Genomic DNA, 23,358 nt, shown 5'->3' on the forward strand with positions numbered 1-23,358 from the left:
TCGCAACGCACGTAACGTTTTAACTGGTGAACACTCATTTTGATAATAAAGTTTAATCATCTGAATGTGCTGCTCAATCATGTAACTTGTCATGATGAAATAAATTGTAATGAAATAACAGAAATTACTGAACAACAATACACTAATGAAACAGCTGACACCGAAACAACATGACCACAACAGGCTGCCAACATCTACCCGCCCAAAATGAAAAACCCTAATATAATTTTCTAAATGTCTACTTCATGCTAGCTGTTCCACTTGACATTACTTATATGCCATGTTATGGTCTGTCAACATTTGCTTTGTACAGGAAATTGTTAAAAAAAGTAGTACAATATAGTGTGTAAGAAATCTCATTTTACTGATTTACAAAATATTTACAGCTCCCAAATATTGGTGTACAATAGGTATAAATATAAAAATGACACCACAAGTCCGGGTGTAATGTGAGATGTATAGTTTCTGCTCATCAAGCGGCTCCGACCTCACACGCTCTCAGAAGTGGAGGTTACGACCTTGTCATTTATCCAGGAGATAGTTTGCGCTGCCAAGGCCTGCGTTGTGTTGATAGCCTCCAGCGTCACCCTCTGGAGGTTCTCTGGAGAGAGCTGACCACTGGAAACACAGAGGAATGTTGTGAATTTTATTTTTTATATTTAAATAATAAAATATATGCAAATTTTAAGTTATATAGGTTATTGGAAGTACAAAATATGCATCCGTAAAAAATTATCAGAAATTTTAAATATTGTTTTTATTTCTTATGAAAAAGTATACAAAATTATATACATATAGCAAAGTACAAGTACGAGTATTTGAAGGAAAAATTCAAAATTATAATGGTGACTTCGTTAATTTCAAAAGTTAAATAAGTTCAATTGGTAAAATTGTTGAAAAGGTTGAGATAAACAAGGACGAAGTTATTGATAATCCACAAATTGTAGTAGACACAACTTTAGTAAATATATTATCTCTGTTCAAGACTAAGTTTGTTACGGAGGTAAAAGTTTGTGCCCTCCATTCAGTGGACACAACTGATATTATAATTAGTTTTACAGTATTTATTGGTGTTAGAAAATGTGTTTCAGTAAATACATGGATTGCAGGAGAGTAGTACATACGTACATCTATTTTGTTATTTATCATCTGTTCATAAAATAAGGTATTAAACATGTTGTCTTTTTCAAGGAATCTTTTACGTCTTAAAAATGTTTCTTTTCTCTTCAGTTTTTATAAAATGTTGCTTTAAAATGTTTAAAAGGTAATAATTTACAAATTATTAGTGATAATTTCATGAGAAATAACATCCTGTACACCTTTTCTCAGCAATCCTATCTCTTTTATACAAACATGCATTAAATGAAGTGAAATCTTCTGTTTTACCAAGTTTTCATAATAACTAATTAGTTGATGTATTTGAATGCTTCAGGAGTAATATAATCATAGAAAAAGACCACTCTCTAATGTATATTATTAATTGATAGATTATCATAAGTTTTATCACAAAGCTAGGTGTTAGTTGCTACATTGGTAGTTGCTGCCACAGTGGCATCATGTTATATTTTTCTTCGTTTACAGTTTGTTATTGACAATGGATAATTTGAAAGGATAGTAGGATTTTGGACATTTCTCTTTGTTATATGTTACAAAAAGTAGCATAACTTAATTAAAAAAAGGCTCAAAATTTAGCCTTATAAGGCTAAACTATAAGGCTACTATACTTTGACTCTCTCCTAAATGAATTACCGTAATGTGCTCCTAAAGCTACACAATGAACTGATTAGTCTGCTGTATCACTGATGAATACATATTTGCATTAACATTTGAAAAGACCTGTTACATATTATATTCGGTTGTAAAGCTCGTTTATAACAGGCAGATATTGTATGTTGTTTATCTGGTGTATTTATAATGGAATATGTCTTAAATCCAATGTTACATCTCATATAATAAAATCAGTTTTATTTATAAAAATCATCGTTTATAACAGGCAGATATTGTATGTTGTTTATCTGGTGTATTTATAATGGAATATGTCTTAAATCCAATGTTACATCTCATATAATAAAATCAGTTTTATTTATAAAAATCATCGTTTATAACAGGCAGATATTGTATGTTGTTTATCTGGTGTATTTATAATGGAATATGTCTTAAATCCAATGTTACATCTCATATAATAAAATCAGTTTTATTTATAAAAATCGTTATATTTAGTAATAATATGGCTAATTGAGTACAAAATATTTGTAACTAGGCATGTAATATCATTGTCCTGAATGTAATAAAAGTTTGATGAGAATTTAATGATTTTATTCTATATAATATTGTTTCATTTACATATTTTACAGTGTATATTTGTCGTGTAAGCTTTCATACTCCACAGACTGTGACATTACATAAAGACTTAGTTGCACTATAATTTCCAGTGTCTAGTATTTACTTGTTATTATTCAGTTAGCCACACATACTGGTATAAGAAATTAACTCTTGATTTTATATATAGTTTATACATACATTCTATTTTGGAACAAATTAATTTTATTTCATATTTTTTGTAATATTTACATTAAATACAATGAATTTTCTACTTTATTAAAAGCAGAATTTAAAGTAGTTAAACACAAGTTTACAGTAGTAAAAATAAAACTCCTCACACAACTTCTTATTAAAAACATTTTTGGTATTGAGAGAAATATATACATAGCTTCCAAATTAAAATCTAAAACTCATTACTAATATGTATTGGCCTATATCAAAATATTCTGATTAAACTATTTCGTAAAATTGTTAATCAATATAATTACTTTAGTTAAAGCAATGCTTTTAATATCTATTTTTATCTTTTTGTATGTAGCGTAATGCAGTGCCTGCAATACTTTCATACCTCATTCTCTCAGCACAAGTAATGTATGTGTGTGCCACAGAACAGGCCTACTATGAGGTGCACTGATCAGAGAAGACTATGTAGCACGGTGCAGTGCTTACAATACTTTCATACCTCATTCTCTCAGCACAAGTAGTGTATGTGTGTGCCACAGAACAGGCCTACTATGAGGTGCACTGATCAGAGAAGACTATGTAGCACGGTGCAGTGCTTACAATACTTTCATACCTCATTCTCTCAGCACAAGTAGTGTATGTGTGTGCCACAGAACAAGCCTACTATGAGGTGCACTGATCAGAGAAGACTATGTAGCACGGTGCAGTGCTTACAATACTTTCATACCTCATTCTCTCAGCACAAGTAGTGTATGTGTGTGCCACAGAACAGGCTTACTATGAGGTGCACTGATCAGAGAAGACTATGTAGCACGGTGCAGTGCTTACAATACTTTCATACCTCATTCTCTCAGCACAAGTAGTGTATGTGTGTGCCACAGAACAGGCTTACTATGAGGTGCACTGATTCAGAGAAGACTATGTAGCACGGTGCAGTGCTTACAATACTTTCATACCTCATTCTCTCAGCACAAGTAGTGTATGTGTGTGCCACAGAACAAGCTTACTATGAGGTGCACTGATCAGAGAAGACTATGTAGCACGGTGCAGTGCTTACAATACTTTCATACCTCATTCTCTCAGCACAAGTAGTGTATGTGTGTGCCACAGAACAAGCTTACTATGAGGTGCACTGATCAGAGAAGACTATGTAGCACGGTGCAGTGCTTACAATACTTTCATACCTCATTCTCTCAGCACAAGTAGTGTATGTGTGTGCCACAGAACAGGCTTACTATGAGGTGCACTGATCAGAGAAGACTATGTAGCACGGTGCAGTGCTTACAATACTTTCATACCTCATTCTCTCAGCACAAGTAGTGTATGTGTGTGCCACAGAACAGGCTTACTATGAGGTGCACTGATCAGAGAAGACTATGTAGCACGGTGCAGTGCTTACAATACTTTCATACCTCATTCTCTCAGCACAAGTAGTGTATGTGTGTGCCACAGAACAGGCCTACTATGAGGTGCACTGATCAGAGAAGACTATGTAGCACGGTGCAGTGCTTACAATACTTTCATACCTCATCTCTCAGAGACAAGTAGTGTATGTGTGTGCCACAGAACAGGACTGCTTGAGGTGCACTGATCAGAGAAGACTATGTAGCACGGTGCAGTGCTTACAATACTTTCATACCTCATTCTCTCAGCACAAAAGGTTATAAAAATAGGATTTATTTCTATACCAGCTATGTGAAGATGGTGAGATAAGAGAGATTCCAGCTCCACATTATACCAGCTATTTCTTATTGTAATACTACAGTTTTAAGTAACCTGAAAGAAACTGCTTAAATGTGAAGATTAATATCTAACTTTCATATTCATATCAATATTCTGAATTATTCAATGGGCAGGAAGATGATCACATATGTTCGAAGAGACAAATTTTATTTGACAAAACTACTAACTTACGATGAAACCATTACTAATAATTACATACACAGTTTAATTTTCGCAAAGCCAAAGAGTGAGTATATCTTTCCATTTGATGTCTCTTTTGTTTTTAAGATTGTTTTTGTAAGTGTTGTGTGTTATATCACCTTGGCAAATTGTTTTCATTGACTGTACTCACACAAAGACATTGTCTCGCAGCCACTCTGCAGCAAAAGAGAGATATTTTAACACCAAAGTTCCCACAGCAAGTCCGTACTGCCACAGTGATGACGACCAAACAGACAACACCTCCAGTAGTCCAGGCCCGTACTGCGTCATCTGTAAACAATATCTAACAATTTCTGTGGTCTTCCTCTGAAAGCTAGCCCCTGTTTCCACTAAAATAATGACAAAACAGACAACACCTCCAGTAGTCCTGATCTGTACTGCGTCATCTGTAAACAAAGATCTAACAATTTCTGTTGTCTTCCTTTGAAAGCTAGCCCATGTTTCCACTGAAATAATGAGAAAACAGACAACACCTCCAGTAGTCCAGGATCTGTACTGTGTCATCTGTAAACAAAGATCTAACAATTTCTGTTGGTCTTCCTTTGAAAGCTAGTCCCATGTTTCCACTTGAAATAATGACAAAACAGACAACACCCTCCAGTAGTCCTGATCTGTACTGCGTCATCTGTAAACAAATATCTAACAATTTCTGTGGTCTTCCTCTGAAAGCTAGCCCGTGTTTCCACTAAAATAATGACAATACAGACAACACCTCCAGTAGTCCAGTGTAGTAGTTGTGTGTTGCATCTTCTGTAATCAAAGATCTAACAATTTCTGTTGTCTTCCTTTGAAAACAATCAGGATGAAGACAAATTATGATAAAAAATATTTATAGCAATTTGTAAGATTAACTAATGTTCAGTTTAAATTTAATGTAAATCAACATGAAACATTTCAAAAGAACACGTTACTCAATGATAGCCTGTGTATTTTATAAGCTATGTTTGAATCTCATGACTTAGTACGCCTACGAGAAAAAGTGATAACGTAGGTTTACAAAAAGAGTAGTTTTATCTTTACAGTTTTGTGGATAATAAATATATTCTGGTGTGTGTGTACTATTTTAGTTGCTGTACATAATAGTATTAGTTTAAGGAAATCTTTTTGTTTGCAATTTTTATATGCAGCTTGAAAAATATTCAAAACTTTTTTGGTAAGTACCGTTTGTGTATTTTTAAAATATATATGAGTTAAAAGTTATAACTACTAAATACATTAAAAATACTGAGTGGTAGTTTGTGGATCACTCACCCACTTCTGTAAGATAGGTTGGCAATACTCCCAGACCATCCTCACTCCAGTCACTACTTGCTGTGCAAGGACAGCCAGAAGGTCAAGTAATGTGGCGAAGTACGGTCCAAGCACTTCCCTACACTTGGTTATGTAGATTGGGACATTATGTTCACTCCATCTGAGGGAAGAGAGAAAAAGTCATTTTAAAAATCTTACAATTAAGGCTAATAAACTCAATCTTATCTTATATAATCGTGTCTCCACTGTCTTGCATATTAACATTTGCTTATTGTGATACTTGGTTGAAACTGGCAATGAGTCAAGAAAGTATATGGAAATGCCCAAGTCAGACTGAGTAAGTTGAGCATTATGGTCAGCTGAATCTGATTAGTAACGGTAAACAGGAAGTTCAGCCATTCATATTTGTAGTTAAAATCATTGTTAATCTGAGCAAACTAAAGTTAGACAAAACAAATACCACAGAATTGATTAGGGCTGCATCTAATTTAAAAAAACATAAAATAGAAAAAAAATTTAATTATAAAGTTATCTATTATAGATATTTTCTTTCTACTGCATTCCTTCTAAACATAACATATAATGTTCTACAAAAAACAAAATAAAACAATGAGGTGGTTTAGTAATTTACGTCATAATAATAGCAAATACAAATAGTACAATACTTGTTTATGTAAAGATGTGTACACATGAAAGCATTGCAACGCACATGTGAAAAACCTGTGTTCACATGTTTATCTCAAGTATAGCTATGGAAGTTGAAGTTTGGGTTTTATTCCATAGTTATAAGTATGAAGAGATAAGGCAAAGAATGTACTGGGTACATCCAATTTTATATGACAGATTGACTCATGATTCTATGATAACTCTTTATCCTAATGTAAGAATTTATGGCACTGATCCTCTGCAGAAAAATATCAACCAATAGTTGCCAGGCTAATCTTTTTAACACTCTATTCTTGTTGTCTACAATCTCCATGGCCCATAAGGCACGAGGACTTTTAACTTCTTCATTGAAGAACTCGTATCAAACATATTTTCCTCCACAATTACAATAGAAGTGAACTGGCCTAAAACACACGCTTGACTGAACACATGTATGGCTTAATATAAAACATATTAACTCAAAGCATGCTGCAACTGCGCAATCCATGAGGAACCTTCTTGATGCATGCTGTGATGTGTCTCGATTTAAAAGTGCGTTGCATATGTACGCAGTCATGTGTAATTAGTTCTTCGACATGTGTTGGAGCACACTTTGAAAAACACATTATGCCACACTCTCATGTAGCCAAAGTGGTCCGATCTATGATGTGTATCATAAATATAGGTATCAGTAGATCATTAAATACTGTGTTCTAAGTAAATTGCATTCTTTTAAACTCGTTTACATAACAGAGATTTAACCTTCTACATTTTTATTGTAGTTAAAATTTAGTGCCAAATTAAAAAATAGTGTGTTACTTAATTAGAATAATTCTCATACCATGTTTGTGGATTACAGCCATTTAGAGAAATCACAATTCATTCATTACAATCATTATGATTACTCAGTTCTTATTTTCACATCAACACCTTCATCATCATCATGTGCAGATTAAATTAAAAGAAAGGATGTACCTACTTTATGTTGGAAAAGGAAAGACAAATTACATGAGATGAGTTACCAGTACACTTGATTAGAAACATATTGTACCCTTGCAAGAATTTGATCTGCATACTTGAGTGTCTATAATGGTCAAGTATACTGAAGTCATCCAACAGTAAAAGAACCAGACAGTACTATCAACCTTTGAAAAGGAAAGAATGAACATTACGTGAGGTGAGTTACCAGTACACTTGATTAGAAACATATTGTACCCTTGCAAGAATTTGATCTGCATACTTGAGTGTCTATAATGGTCAAGTATACTGAAGTCATCCAACAGTAAAAGAACCAGACAGTACTATCAACCTTTGAAAAGGAAAGAATGAACATTACGTGAGGTGAGTTACCTGTATGCTTGTTTAGAAACATCTTGTATCCTTGCAAGAGCTTGATCTGCGTACTTGAGGCATCCAACGTCTTTCAGGAAAATTCCAGTTTTGGAGCCTGAACAAAATAATTAAAACATTATCTATAACATTTATAAACAAAGAATATCATGAAAAAAGATATTTACTTAACTAAAAAATATTTAATACAATTAATTATGCTATATTTTTGTCTTAATTTAGTATTCGGTTCTGTTCTATTCCAAAATGGATCAACCCTTTGATTGGTAAAGACTCAAAAAGAACTAGCCTCCCTTCTTCTAGGGTAACAAGACTGAAATAAAAATTATTGTGGATGTAACATGGAATCTCAACAGGAGGTAATTCTGCTATTCTGAATCTTCAGGAGATATTCATCCTGAATATCTGTCACTCCATGAGCAGCAGCTCTGTTCTGTAGACAGAGTTACTGGCAAATTGGCTACCTTATGTTCTGTTGAATAACAGTCTGTGTGTCTTGTAGGTAAATATATTTTATTTCAATAGTAGCTTGAATTAACGACAAAACAAGCACAACATTCTTTACAGGACTACATACAATGAGAGGTCTCTTCAGCTTGTTGCCGGAAGTGAACAATGTGTTACTACACAAGATTAGTATCAATCATTCCATATACCTTTTAGGTAGATTCCATAGAATACGAACAGAATTTTCAGGACATTTTTCCAATTTATTCAATGATGGCCCTCAAACCCAAAACCATCATACTTATAAAACTGAGATATATAAATGTATAAAGATTGAATTACAAAAAGTACTAGCACCACCCGAACTAAAACCTGGATCTCTCACTGGCAAGTATGCTACTACTACACCACAGAGCCCTTACTCTTGATTAAATTATTTTGTATTTGACCGTTTCGCTAACATATGTTTTTAAATAATATTTATTTATTACAAATTACATCTAATAAACTACAGTAGCCTTAAAACATTTTCATTTTATTACTGACTAGTTACTAGATGCTAATACTTAACTTCTAGATTACTTAACTCTCTTTTGGATACAATCAAAATTCAAAAAGAGCAAATCAGTTCTTTTAATAATATAAATAAGAGTAATCACTGACAGGTATCTGCAAAACATACAAAGATATATCTGTTACATATAAAACATGTTTTAAACTAAAAATGTTATTAAGATAAAAACATATTTTTGTAGGAGACATATTTATACAATAACTACATTAGTGTATATAACTACACAATATAAGCAACACAAATTACAAGATAAAAAGGATTTGCAAATGTCTGTTTGTTTACATTGAGAGCAGCTAGTACCCACACATAGATCAGCAGATGCGTAGCAATGCACAATCATATAGAATAGAAAATATGAACTTCAAGCTAAATATTATAAACAAAACTACAAGAATTTGTTAATTTGATTATTTATGTACAGTTTTTTTATGCACAAAGTATGACAAAACACGTTTTAGCAATCAGTAATTTGTGCCCTGCCGATCACATGTCGTTTGAAGAGAAATATTTTGATACACAAACATAAACGTAGAAAATATAATTTTCAGGAGAAATATAATAATTTACAAAATCAAAATATTCTCTTGCTTTGTTAATTTCATCCAATTTTCCTGTCTACTGTTACTATCCTGGTGATTATAACACTTATAACAAAGAACCCTCTCGAGCACTTATGTTTCCCATCATGACACTCACCAGTATCAATCAACCGTCACAACTGACAGACAATGCAATATGTAAGACCATTTTCTGGTCAAATGATTGAATTCATTGTTACTTGTTTGGTATAACAAGGGAGATATCACCTGCCACTATGTTGCCAGACTGGAACTGATAGAACATAATACAACTTCTGTCCAATAGTTTATACAATGGATCTAAGCAGATTTTATTCTCGAATAAAAATGCTTTTTGAAGATACAAGATTCAGCTTTGACACATCTCTAGTTTATGGTTTTTAATATTATCCGATTGTGCTGTTGTATTTATATTGAAATAAAAATATATTCCATTCTAAACCTTTACATAAAGCGCAGAATACACCACCGCCGAGAGGTTCACCTTTATAAAATTTGGAAACCACCTGATGTTTACAGCAAGATAATTCATTTATTTGTGTTGAGATTTACATAATGGCCGTTTTTATTTTTACTCAGAGGCAATAACAGTGGACTATACACTTACTATGGAAGCCGTTGTGAGTATTGATATCAAAAGCTATGACACCCGCGACAGCCAAAAGGAACAAAAATCCAAGCGTTTTCCAGGGGAATGATTTCTTTCCACCATCCATCTTGGATAGCAGAGCCTGTCAACAACATAAAATTATGAATTATTGCAAAAATATTATTTTATAACTTCTTAATTTGTAGATGACAGTTGCTAGATATATGCTATGAAGGGCCACTTCTAGACTAGTATCATCATATATGCACTCAGCATCAAAGAAATGTTGTTTCGCTCGTAATCCTGATTCCTTTATCTTGAGAAGATTATTAATATTATGTATATATATATATATATATATATATATATATATATATATATATATATATATAGTTATGGGTAATTTCTACAATAATATCATTACATGTACAAATCACAATTAACACATTCACTGCAGGTGACGTGTTATGGTGACCTTAGTCATTATTTTGGTGTACAATTTTGTAAACCACTATTTAAAATGTTTTAATTTTAGGACTGATTTAATTTACAAAGTTTTTATTACTCTACTACGGCAGGTACCTGCTTATTTGAATGCACAAATTGCCAGACTGCTGAAGCAATACTGCCCTGGACAGTCTGGCGGTTTCATGGCTCTGGAATCTCATAGCAAAGCAGTAGTTTATAGATCTGATCGGAGCAACTTTTCTGGTTGAGTTTATGTGCTACTTACAGCCTTATAACTCAAATTTAATTTGGCACACAGAAATAACATTTTCTGTTTGTAACTTTTGATTGGATGGATTATCTACAAAAAATCTAACATACCACCCTATTACACTAAGCAATGAATTACATATTTTAATGAATTTGAATAACTACTCTCTGATCAAAAAGTTTAGGTACCCAACTTTGAAAGGTTCACAAACTAACCATTAGAGCTACAATAATGGAAGTTACATTAAAATTTAACTTGTTTATTTTTGCGTTTAGACACATGCAAAAAATAGTTTACAATAACAATAATGACCAGTTTTTATGTCAAAAAGAATAAAAAAGGTATGGTTTTCGGCACTTTTTAACCAAATTGCATCTTTGAAAATTCATAACTCAGAAACTTGCGATCCAATTTCCATCAGGAGTGCAAGACGTTTATTCATACAAAATAAGTGCAAATGAATTGTTTACAAATATCTAGTTTTATACTTATAGAATTGTATGACACAAGTTGTTATTAACCCTTTAAGGAGTATGGACGTAATATGATGTCTTCTTTTGATAGGCTACAATGAGTAATGGATGAAATCCAAAAAATTACCAAAAGGAGTAAAAAATTAACATCTCTTTAAAAATGTTTATTTGCATTTGAAAGCTTAATAAAAAAGGAGTACATGTTCTACAAGTGAATATTTCAGTACTTTTCAAAATAAAATGTCTTATTTCCTCACTAAGGCAGACTTAGTCAATATTGCCTGCCATTTGGACAACAGTAACAAACTAGATAGTTGCTCAACAAATATGTCACTCTCACAAGATAACTATGGCCACAGCATGTAGTATACAAGGAATGGCTAGTATAATGCGGCGACATATTCTGACAGCAAAGTGATGCGCGCGCGACGAGACCTTGAGTCAGTGGCTTCTACCAGGTGGCTACTGCGATCTAGTGGTAAAATCAGATTACAAGTGAATGCGAGCACAAACATGGAAGTTAAGTATATTGCCGATAAATGGAACCACTTTACAGACAAATCTACTTAAAGGCAATCAGTAATAGCAATGCATTTACGATAATACAAAAATACAGAGGCTAAACGTCATATGACGTCCGTACTCCTTTGGGCCACTATAAGAGTATACGTCATATGACGTCCTTACTTATTATGTAGAGTTTACACGCACTCCTTAAAGGGTTAAATTACCATCTTTTATTTTGACCGGATTTTGATCTGTATTGGTTACTTTATGGAGCTCTAAAGTCACCTTGGCCGTATAGTTTTCAGTAATTCAGTCAGACTAGGTGATGATGGTTTGCTAATGCCTAGTTGTTTTCAAACCTGGCCTACTAAAAACTCGTATTTGACTGACTAAATAAAAAAATTCACTCAATCGAATTTTTTTATCTCTAAGAACTAAAGTTCCAATTTAAACACCTGGAACGTATTACAACTGGAATGAGGTGATTCTGATTGCAGAGTACGTTTGCTTCTATAACAAATCTCACTTGTTGAGAAAACACATGTTACATTATTAAATCTTCTTAGTTGTTTGGTTTCCTGTAAATATGTCACTGACCTCGCACACCCTGGTGCACTCCTGCAGACCTTCAATCTTTTGTTTACGTTTCCTCATGTCATCGTTAGTGACCTTGAAAGTCTTCAGGGTATCTTTGAGAACCTTCAGAGGGAAGCGTCCACTGCCCTTGGTCCATTCTGCCTCTGTGGATAGATCACAAACTCAGATTTGCACAAACAAAAACTAACTAGACAACAACCGAACATATCTATGAACACATGGAACATGGAAGAAGAAAGTTACAATATAAAGAAATTCATCTTATTTCTTCAGTGAATTTTATTTCTTACCATGGATTTTGTTAATTTCTACAGTATGATCAAGATAGTGATATGACATATGATATGCTTCACATTTCCAGCAACAAAATTGAACCAAAGAGGAGAAATACGAGAAGACGATATTACTTGCTATCTTTGGGGTGTTAGAAATCGTTTAATACATGCACTCCACTTATCATGTGAGTATCAATGATACACATATTTTACTAACCATATTATGCTTATACACTGCCCTCTATCAGTATCACTAGCAAGCCGTGTCACATACATCATCATAGTATTTGTTTCCATTAGCAACACACAGCAACCAGGTTAGCACTGGACACATGATGTCATCTTTCTTTTACTACACATATGTGTCATCAGTTAATAGTGTGTAATCTTGACTGTTAATAGTTTTATTAATTTATTCAATATGTTACTAAATAAAGTAGATGGCTTTATATTTTAGTTTATTATTAGTTTTATTTAGCCCATTGCGGATCACTGAGTTCAGATCGTAAAAGCGTCATATCTAAAAATGTCTAGTAGACTGTGTGAGCATCATTACTAGTATACTAATATTTTTAACAATGGTCTTTCTTTAGTTTTCTCAAACACGTTTGCAAATATTTTATAGATTGCAGTAGAAGCTGAAGAATTGGCTGAATTTACTCTCTGCTGTGTAGTAGTGTTCCTGGTCTATTATTTCACAGCTATTTTTACAACAGAAGCTAATTTCATATTTTATGGCTGCGTGTACCAAAACAGATGTATCTACAATAGGTTAATACTCGTTTAAATTTAGGCTGGTATCATGGCACCATTTAGTGTACAAAACTAATTACTACTGTAAACTTCTGCACTAATTTATTATGATTATTAATATGGGATGATTTCAACCCCATTTGTATGAGCCATCACCCTAACTTCATGATAAGGTCCTGTTTATTATTATAAATATGCTATGACCCCTGGAAGTAGGGCCGAACGATCCGTGACAATTCCCTCTTGTGTCAAACTTCATCTGCCCCTTTGGGAAATTTGACACATGTTGTTACATATATTTGTTCATTACTATACTTTTAATAAGCCAAATTAAAATATTTACAATTTTTGAGTAGCCACAATTCAAATTAGTTCTAGATGTTATAGACAATTTTTATGTTATATCTGTCTTTCCATTTACAAATTCTAACTCCAGTACTGTTGTTTATTTCAATCTCTTAAGACAGGTTTACACATAGCCCCGTTCCTGCCATGCTATTTAGCTTGGCAATACATAATATACAAAATCTTAAAATTGCGTTTTAGATCTTCATATCTGATTTATATTGAAGACAAGGTTAGTGTTTACACTTAGCCTGCTGTGCTACAGAAGTTTTAAGATGATGGCTTCCAGGGGCCATTACTTTGACACATGTTGTATATTTTCTATCATGCATCTTGTCAGAGAATGCTCTTCGCAAAAAGTCTACTTACGAAGATGTCTGAGAAGTAGTGCACTCTGAGGCAGGTATCTTGTGTAAAGATTCCTCCAGACTGGGTAACTTTGGGTGTCTTTAACCAAGCACTCTGTCAGAAAATGTAACAACTGGAACAAACCACATTTATATGGAAAAATATAAGCATGAGATAACGTTTTTAATACAAATACTAAATATTTCATTACACATCTTAGGATTTTTCAGCAAAGTATAAAACATTTTTCTACAGTTTTTTCTAAATTTCTTGAAATAACAACATATACTGTATATTGCTGACCAAAATTGTTTTTACTTCAGTCTAGACTGTGTATCAGATCACTACATGCATTAGCCAAATGAATTGGAATACAATCTTTCTTCCAATTCAATCCCTACATTTTTAATTCCAAACACCTCAGAAAAATTATTTTCAAATTAGTTACACTGGTTTCAGGAAAGAAAAGCCTACATTTTAAAATTTATGATACAACTATTGTAAATATAGAATTTTCTATTACTATTAAAAGTCTAAAAATTATTCATTAATGGTACAATTTATATCTAAAGAGTGCCACAACCTAATAAAATATGAAATTTTTCCTTAATCTACTCTACCTTATTTATTTAAACTCTACAGTAATTTAAAAGCAAAAATATTCAAAGTATGGAATAAATTACTCTGTCAGCCAGGAATTGCTCTATTTTTTTTTTTTTTTTTTTTTTTTTTTTAATGAATGAATATTTATTTATTTCCTCTCATAGATACAAAGATCTCAACGTGCATGCAAAAACAGGAAATGATCTCCACATGGGCATAGCATGTGTGTGGAGATCGAGACGCGAATATGTACTCATCAACATAAAAAGTAATGTAAATCTTTGTATGGAAAAACAACATAATGACAACATGAAATGAAACTTTTGTATGCTCGTAATATAAGAAAAAACAAATACTTCATAGCTACAACAAAGCAAGTGTTTGACAATAAAATTACAACCAGATAACAACAGCAGAAATGATAATGTGATAATGGATGATTAATAAATGATAACAAGAATATAAACTGAATTTATCCAAAATAAAAACATGATATCGGTTAATTAGGAGGCTTGGAACCTCTCACACACTTATACACTCACGCCACATATAACCATCATAATCTCTCTCTCTCTTTCCCTCTCCCCCTCTCCCTCCCGCCCCCTCTATCCCCCATGCTCCCCTTTACTTTTATCTCCCCCTTCCTGTCCCTACATTTACCACCACCAAAAGACACTCTATCAACACTAAATCCTACACAGTTACAACATCATGACACCAACCCACTGTCAATGCTACCGATGAACGAACATACGTTCAACAATTATGCTAATGTGCATACAAAGAAGTTATAAAATATTCTAACTCAACTTTATCTATGTTTAATAGCCATAAGGTTACTTTCTTTTTATAAGTGACGGATTTGTACACACTTGGTAACTTAAGGCAATCTGGTAATTTAGGAAAAATTAAATTTGCAATGTAGTGTGAATTTGTGCAATTGATGGGACTTCTCTAATTTCGGGGCAATAATCCCAGAGGACACTGCCAATCTGGTCGAGTAGCTATGGCTTACTTGATTAAAAATATGACTGTGGTTTTGGAACATGTACATTATAATATTTCTAACATATAAATGTCTAACTTTAAAAAACTGAAATTCATCAAATAACAATTCTGAAGGATAAAGATGATTTTTTTTCAAGGCAGCTTTAATAATTGCTTTTTGGACGATTTCTAATGGTAACAGCGAGCTCTTAAATGTCCCACCCCAAGCAATAATTCCGTACTGCAGAATAGATTGTATGAATGCGTAATAAATCATTTTTAGTAAATCAAATGTTAATATATTACAAAGTTTAAAAAAAATAAAAATGTGTTTCCTCAACTTACTTCTTATATATTGGATATTAGCTGTCCATTTCAACCGATTATAAAAAAATACTCCTAAATACTTGTACTCAGATACACGCTCTACACATTCACATGACATACAGCCAGCCACTCCGCCACAAGTGTGAAGCCTCAGGTGTAAATTGTCCGGATCATGACCCGTCCGAAGTGCCACTGCCGTGCACTTTGTTTTTTTGACGTTGATGGTGAGTCCATTTTGGTCAAACCAGCGCTTTACAGTGTTTAGACCACGCTCAGCCGCCCCATACACCTCTGGCCAGCTGGACCCCTCAAAACAAAGAGCTGTGTCATCCGCGTATAAAAATATTTTACCATTTGCCATATTTATTTTACCTAAATTGTTCATATATATCAAGAATAATTTACATATGTGATGTTTTCATTTTATTTTTATAGGACGAAATTTTAAATAATTCCACCTAGATATGACTTTTTAGTTCTTTTAAATCCCATTTATATTGACAAGGATTTTGAAGCAGTTTAAAACAAATTTATATAAAAATACATTTAGAACAATTGTGGACACACGATTGTTTTTAAGATATAATTAAAGCCAATAGGAAAAGGATTTACATTAGAATCGGTTAAAGACCATGTTTAAAATCAGTCCATTCCTGACAAAACGTACCTCATCTTTGAGAGCAACTGGGTTACTTGCAGCCAGACGAGACAAGAGAGGCTCAAACAGATTGTGCAGCCGTTTGTCTGTCAGCACATTACAGACAATGCCCTGCAAACAAACAAACTGTTTTTGATACTGTCATTACAACTGAATGACTTTTCAAGATTCAAGATTCAAGATCTTTATTGGCCATTAAATAAAACATTTTCAGTTTACAATAGGCTTCGTCATGAAAATACATTTCTCATAAAAACTAAAAAAACTAATTTGCTTACTACTAATTTTTAGTTACATTAACCAGATGTATTTTGTAACAGATCAAACATGTTAAACTTCATGTACTCGTCAACAGAATAAAAAAACTTTTGTCTTAAGCCAAGTTGAAATCCTTTAATTTAAACTTATTAATCGGTAGTTTCTCTTATAGCTAATGGTAGTTTTATTGAATAATCTAGTTTGTTGGGAATGGTAACTATTATAAGTCCGAGTTAGTCTTACTTGAGGTACTAAACTACGAAGATTATATCGAAACCTAGTGTTATAATCATGTACTAAACTCATGAGAGATAAAGGTGTTGATATTTTCTCTAACAAACACTAAATTATGATATATATAAATACAAGCAAGAGTCATTATTTTAAAATTACAAAAAAGACTGTCTGCAGGACTCTTGATTAAGAAAGATCCGCCCATTAACCTGATTGCCTTTTTTTGCCACAAGAAAACTTTTTTGGAGGCACCAGAGTTGCCCCATATATGGGTACCATAACAAAGGTTTATATGAAACAGTCCAAAGTAGGTCATTAACAATGCTTCAAAATTAACACAGTACTTAAGTTTTACGTAGGAGAAAGGATTACTCTAGAAAGTTTTTTTACAGATACCTTCCACATGTGGCCTCCAGCTAAGTTTACTGTCAAGTACAATCCCCAAGAGCTTAACAGGTTTTAATGTAGTTATCGTCTAAATTTAAATTATTATTTATGTAAAAATTATGTTTTGAGTCTTATTTTCATTTATAATAAGGTTGTTGGCTGAATACCAATCTTTAGCTTGTTGAAGAGCATTAATTAATTGTACATTAAGTTGCCACCCATCCACATTTAGAACAAAGAAGAGTTGTATCGTCTGCATAAAGTACAGACATAGATGAAACATTAACATGAAAATCATTTATAAAGACTAAAAACAAAAAAAGGACCGAGTACAGAGCCTTGGGGAACACCTGCTACCACCTTCTGATACTGTGACGAAACATTGTTTACAGTTACCATTTGCATTCTATTTGTTAGGTAACGTTGAATCAACTTTAATTCTTTGTTTCTTACACCATAAAATTAAGTTTTTCAAAAAGAATAGAGTGAGTAACAACATCAAAAAGCCTTTGTTAGATCTATAAGGGTAGAACCAATTACCTGTTTGTTTTTCTAGACCACTAAGAATTGAATTTACTAGACATTCTATAGCTTTTAGCAGTAGAGTGATTTGGCCTAAATCCAAATTGGTTTTTGTACAGTAGATTGTTTTCGGTAAAATACTTATATAATTGTTTTAAACATACAGGTTTTCTATTATTTTTGCTAAGGGTTGGTACAATAGTATAGGTCTATAGTTCTCGGGCATTTCTTTTTGTCCTTTTTTTAAAAAATAGGTGTAACTTTACTCAGTATTTTAGACAGTCTGGGAATTTCACTTACAATTAATATTTGGTTTTATAAGGCAGGTTAAGGGTGATAAGATTTCATCAACTATATTTCTTAAAAGACACAAAATTGGAAAGACCATAAATATCTTCCACTCTTCGATACACTTAAGTCAATTACTGCTGCTCTTACTTCACTAGTATTAAAAGCTTCCCAACTAAAGTTACTTGTAAAACAGTTTTGATGGCGAGAAAAGTTATGCAACAAATTACGGTAAGACAGAGTATTGGTATCAAATTTCAAGCCAAGATTAACAGGAACATTTACAAAATGAATGTTTAAAACATCAGGGTTACTGTATCAATACTGTCCTCTACCTTTGGAAATAAAATCCCCTGCTTCCTTTCTGATTATCTGCCATGCCATTTTACATTTATTTTGGGAGTTCATGATGAGTAAATCATTTGCAGATTTTTTTTGCTTTAGTGATTGCCCTTTTGTACAGCTTCTTAAAATTCTTAAACCTAATCTTAATCATTTACACTTAACCCTAGAACTGTTAATCGACATAATTATGTCGGTTTAATGCCGCTTTTGTGGTGTTAACCGTCAAAATTTTTGTCGATCAAACATTCCCTCGTATAATTATTTTTTATAATATACTCCGGTAACGTATCGATATAATTCATGCACCATTGGATTCGGGAAGAAAAATGCTAAGGAACAGATGAGTTTTATTCCTCTTTGTAATTATGGTTATGACGTAGCAAGCTTGTTATTTTGAACGTAAAAGAAAACGCGACGCCGTTTGTTGTGACCCGCCATATTGCCGCTGCCGTTCTGTATTACTTTCGTGCCGAGCTGTGGATATTTGTAAGTTTTAAATAGTTTTTACACGTGTTTTAGTTTCGTATTTAATGTGTAGTGTGTTGTTTGATGTCGTAAGTAGTGTAAACATATATATTTTAGAATAAATCAATTTCTATTTACTGAAATATGTTTGAGAAATTACCGGCTTTGTGTAGGCTATGGGCAAAATTGACTTGGCTAAAATTTCATTTCACATAGTTTTGTTATTGTTTTCACTTACTAAACGTTATTTATAGCACTCTTTTAACTCTGAAGTAACTATTTATTTTTTGTAAATAGATAGTTTTCACAATAAAATATATATATTTCCTGTAATTTCTTTGGTTATATATAATAACTGTTTGGGTTATTCTATATTTTTTCAATATCTTTAGTTATATTTATAGTTTTCTAACTACATAATATTTCCTATTACTTATAAACCATAAATTTATAAATTTTGATATAGTACAAGCTTTAGAAACTATTTTATATTTTGCTGAATGAAAATTTTTTCGCAAAATTTTTGAATAATGGCAAAATTTAAACTTTTTTTTACTTTTCAAAAAATAATTTATGGTAATTATTTCATTACTACTTTATATTCTAATTTTTTATTCTAAGTAATAAAATATGCAAAATAACATGTATTCATAGATAAATGTATTATCCAAAACTTGTTTTACCAAAGTCTTACGTGTACAACCCGATTTTCAGAATTTATACGCATCGCTGCTTTTTGTTTCTATAGCTTTATGATGCTTTCATAAATGTTTGTATAATGTTTATGTTTTTCTGAAACTAGATAAAATTTGACACAGAATGGCTATCTCACTTATAAATATTTCTCACTATAACTTCATTTGCTAGGTATGGTCCCCCCCAAATTTAACCCTTTTGAAACCCCAGGCGACGAAATATCGTCGCCGAGAAGATATGCGAAGATCCCCGCGGCGACGATGTATCGTCGCCAATTGAAGTTGCGAGAATCCCCGGGCGACGTAAATATCGTCGCCATGGTATATGCGTTTAATACAATATTTTATTTGAAATCGATAAAATACTTATTTTATGAGTAATTAATACATATTTATATTTATTTTATTTAAAAAATACAAAATCGTAAGTACCAACAAATTTTGACTATTTATTTATTTAGGTAAAAAAGGATTTTTGTGTTGTACGCCTAGAGGTTTTTTACAAGTCGCATACTTTTTATATAAAAATTCAAAAAAAAGTTTATTTTTGGAGATATCAATATAATTTTTTTTGTACATACACAAAACTAAATTTTAGAAAAATAAAATGTGGATGCCCATGGTAAAAATATTTCTTATTTTTTAATTAAAAAATCTTAAAATCAATTTTTTTGCCTAAAAATCTATATACATATATTTTAAAAATTATTTTAATGCTGTTAAACATTTTTTTAATACTTCAGACTAATCTTTTTTCTGTGTATACAATTTCATTCTGGACATTTTGGGTGTGTAATACAAGACAATAGCATAAAAAATAGCAAAAGTATTAATTTTTTACAAAACAGTATGCAAAACAGCTGTTTTCTGCTCCGGGGATTCTCGGTAGTTTCTTAGGTCAAATGATTTTGGTAACGTTTTTTCCACCATCAATATTTTGGTCTGGGGTTCAAAGGGTTAAGAAATATTTTTCGTAAATTTTATATTTGATTAAAAAAAAGTGTTTATTAGAAAATTTTTGATGGTTAATTTTACAATATAGTGCAATTCTACGTTTAATTCTGAACACAAAAATATATACTCTTATTTATATTGCTTTTATTTTAGATTTTTAATAATTTTTTTTAAAAAACCTTGCGCGAAGCTCCAAAACCAGCCCGACACTACAGGATGAAATGACCGCCAGTTTCTAGGGTTAAAGCTACTTTTCCATTTATCATAGAGAATTACCATATAAGACCTCATTACGTTCAATTTCAGGAGTGTACCATGACAATTTCGGTTTTTTGTTAGCTTTTACTTTTAACATAACATAACAAGTGGACAATATATATTAAAAAATATGATGTTAAAATATTTAGTTATAATGTTATATAATGACTTAGTTATAATGTTATAATATATATATATATATATATATATATATATATTCAGTAGCGTTATTCAGAAAGTAAGTAACGTTTCCAATTAATGCCACCAGATGCGTGCAAATTGCATATATATATATATATATATATATATATATATATATATTGGTAAGCTCATGCTCTACACCTCAGTCAGCCATCCAGCCTTGAGAATAGAAACATCTCCGCACTGCCGGTTTTTTTATATTCAAATTTGAATTGTGTGCTGCAGTCAAAATAATATCCCACCAATTGTGAAGTGCGGTTGTGATTCATATTTTGTTGGCAAAAAAACTTAAAACCAATAGAAATTCATTGGGAAGTGGTGAAGTGTACGGGAACAATGTAATGACTGGAAGTTCTGTCATAAAGTGGTGCATTCAGTTTAAAAATGGCAGAACAAACATTCGTGATCAAGAGAAGAGTGAACGTCAGAGCATTGTAACTGACGAGCTACCAAAGTTGACAAAAAGATTTTTACAAACTGCCATTACAATAACTGAGCTTTCTTTATGTTTCCCACAAGTTTCACAGAAGCTAGGATACCACGAGATGAATCCTGGGTGAAATTTGTGAATTGTGGGACAAAATTACGGTTCATGGAGTGGAGGCATATAAGTTCCCCTAAAAAACCAAGGAAGTGTCTGCAAACTTTGTCAGCAAGGAAGATCATTGTGAAAGTGTTCTTGGACAGGCAAGGTGTTCTTGTTATTGATTTTCTCGAACATGGTGCAACAATAAACTATGATGGGTACTGCAAACATTGAAAAACCCTTAGAAGAGCTCTCCAAAACAAACACTGACAAAAATTGCAATCCAAAATTTTGCTTTTGCATGACAATGGCCGATCTCACACGGCAAACCGTACGTAAGAACTCAAACTCATTTAATTGGGAAATTTTTCCTTATCCACCCTACAGTCCTGATCTTGCCCCAAGTGATTTTCACTTGTTCCCGAAAATGAATACTTAGCTAGCAACATAGTGTTTTGACAACGATAAGGAGCCCCAGGTACGTGTCACTGAGTGACTGAGATCACAGGCGGCAGAATTCTATGACACAGGAATTTCATAGCTTGTCTCTGCTATGATAAGTGCCAGTATGTGTATGGTGATTATATAGAAACCTAGTATTTAAAAAAATATGTACTTTTCATACGTACATAATGAAATGTTTTTCTTGTACTTAGTTTTTTTTATACTTTAAAGCGTTGCTTACTTTCTGAATAGCCACTGTAATATACAGTTCTATGAAGTTGATTGTTGCCATTACTAAATGGATGTAATTCAGAAATACAGAATGAGTGCAGATATACTGTTCAAATTAAATATGAATACTGTGACATGTAAAAGCCGGAATTGTAGCCATAAAAAGCCAATTGTAGGAAATAATGACTCACCATATATTCAATATTAAAATGTGTTCACTACAAAAGATTACACAGTACAAGTATGTGCTAATAGCTCAGTAGTTAAAAATTACAGTAGCTCAGTAGTCTAAGTGTTAACATTGTATTCTGTAGCTATATCAATCTTGGCATAACATGTTCACTACCAAAGATTACACAGTAAAAAGTATGTGTGCTAATAGCTCAGTAGTTAAAAATTACAGTAGCTCAGTAGTCTAAGTGTTAACATTGCATACTGTAGCTATATCAATCTTGGCATAACATGTTCGCTACAAAAGATTACACAGTACAAGTATGTGTGCTAATAGCTCAGTAGTTAAAAATTACAGTAGCTCAGTAGTCTAAGTGTTACCATTGCATACTGTAGCTATATCAATCTTGGCATAACATGTTCACTACCAAAGATTACACAGTACAAGTATGTGTGCTAATAGCTCAGCAGTTAAAAATTACAGTAGCTCAGTAGTCTAAGTGTTACCATTGCATACTGTAGCTATATCAATCTTGGCATAACATGTTCACTACCAAAGATTACACAGTACAAGTATGTGTGCTAATAGCTCAGCAGTTAAAAATTACAGTAGCTCAGTAGTCTAAGTGTTAACATTGCATACTGTAGCTATATCAATCTTGGCATAACATGTTCACTACCAAAGATTATATTGGCAGAACGTGGTGGGTCATAGGACACATAGAAATGACTTGTATTTTTTATTTATTTTTCAGCAACTTACTTTCCGCAAAACACTGATATATAGAGAACTTTTTACTTAGTCTATATTAACAGTGTAATAAAGTAACTAACACACCTTTTTCAATAAAATTTTTATTCATAACCTATACGATGTTTTTGCCCTTAAATTAATAACTGATCTT

At 32.5% G+C, this 23,358-nt stretch overlaps 1 protein-coding gene across 2 annotated transcripts in view; it reads right to left on the minus strand.

The window, feature by feature from the left end:
• Window positions 1-340: 340 nt before the first annotated feature.
• Window positions 341-23,358, minus strand: part of LOC124354522 (transmembrane protein 214-B) — a 53,749-nt gene continuing 30,731 nt past the window's right edge. The window contains exons 7-14 of one of the 2 annotated variants that reach the window (XM_046805051.1): window positions 16,484-16,585; window positions 13,921-14,032; window positions 12,179-12,321; window positions 9,902-10,025; window positions 7,696-7,792; window positions 5,701-5,860; window positions 4,580-4,732; window positions 341-618 (exon numbers count right to left, since the gene is read on the minus strand). In XM_046805051.1, the coding sequence (XP_046661007.1) occupies window positions 523-618; window positions 4,580-4,732; window positions 5,701-5,860; window positions 7,696-7,792; window positions 9,902-10,025; window positions 12,179-12,321; window positions 13,921-14,032; window positions 16,484-16,585 (987 nt within the window). In that variant the 3' untranslated portion in view covers window positions 341-522. The remainder of the gene's footprint in view (window positions 619-4,579; window positions 4,733-5,700; window positions 5,861-7,695; window positions 7,793-9,901; window positions 10,026-12,178; window positions 12,322-13,920; window positions 14,033-16,483; window positions 16,586-23,358) is intronic. The other variant, XM_046805050.1, reaches the window with a different exon arrangement.

This window comes from Homalodisca vitripennis, chromosome 2 (genome assembly GCF_021130785.1).
Source record: "Homalodisca vitripennis isolate AUS2020 chromosome 2, UT_GWSS_2.1, whole genome shotgun sequence".
NCBI classification, from domain to species: domain Eukaryota; kingdom Metazoa; phylum Arthropoda; class Insecta; order Hemiptera; family Cicadellidae; genus Homalodisca; species Homalodisca vitripennis.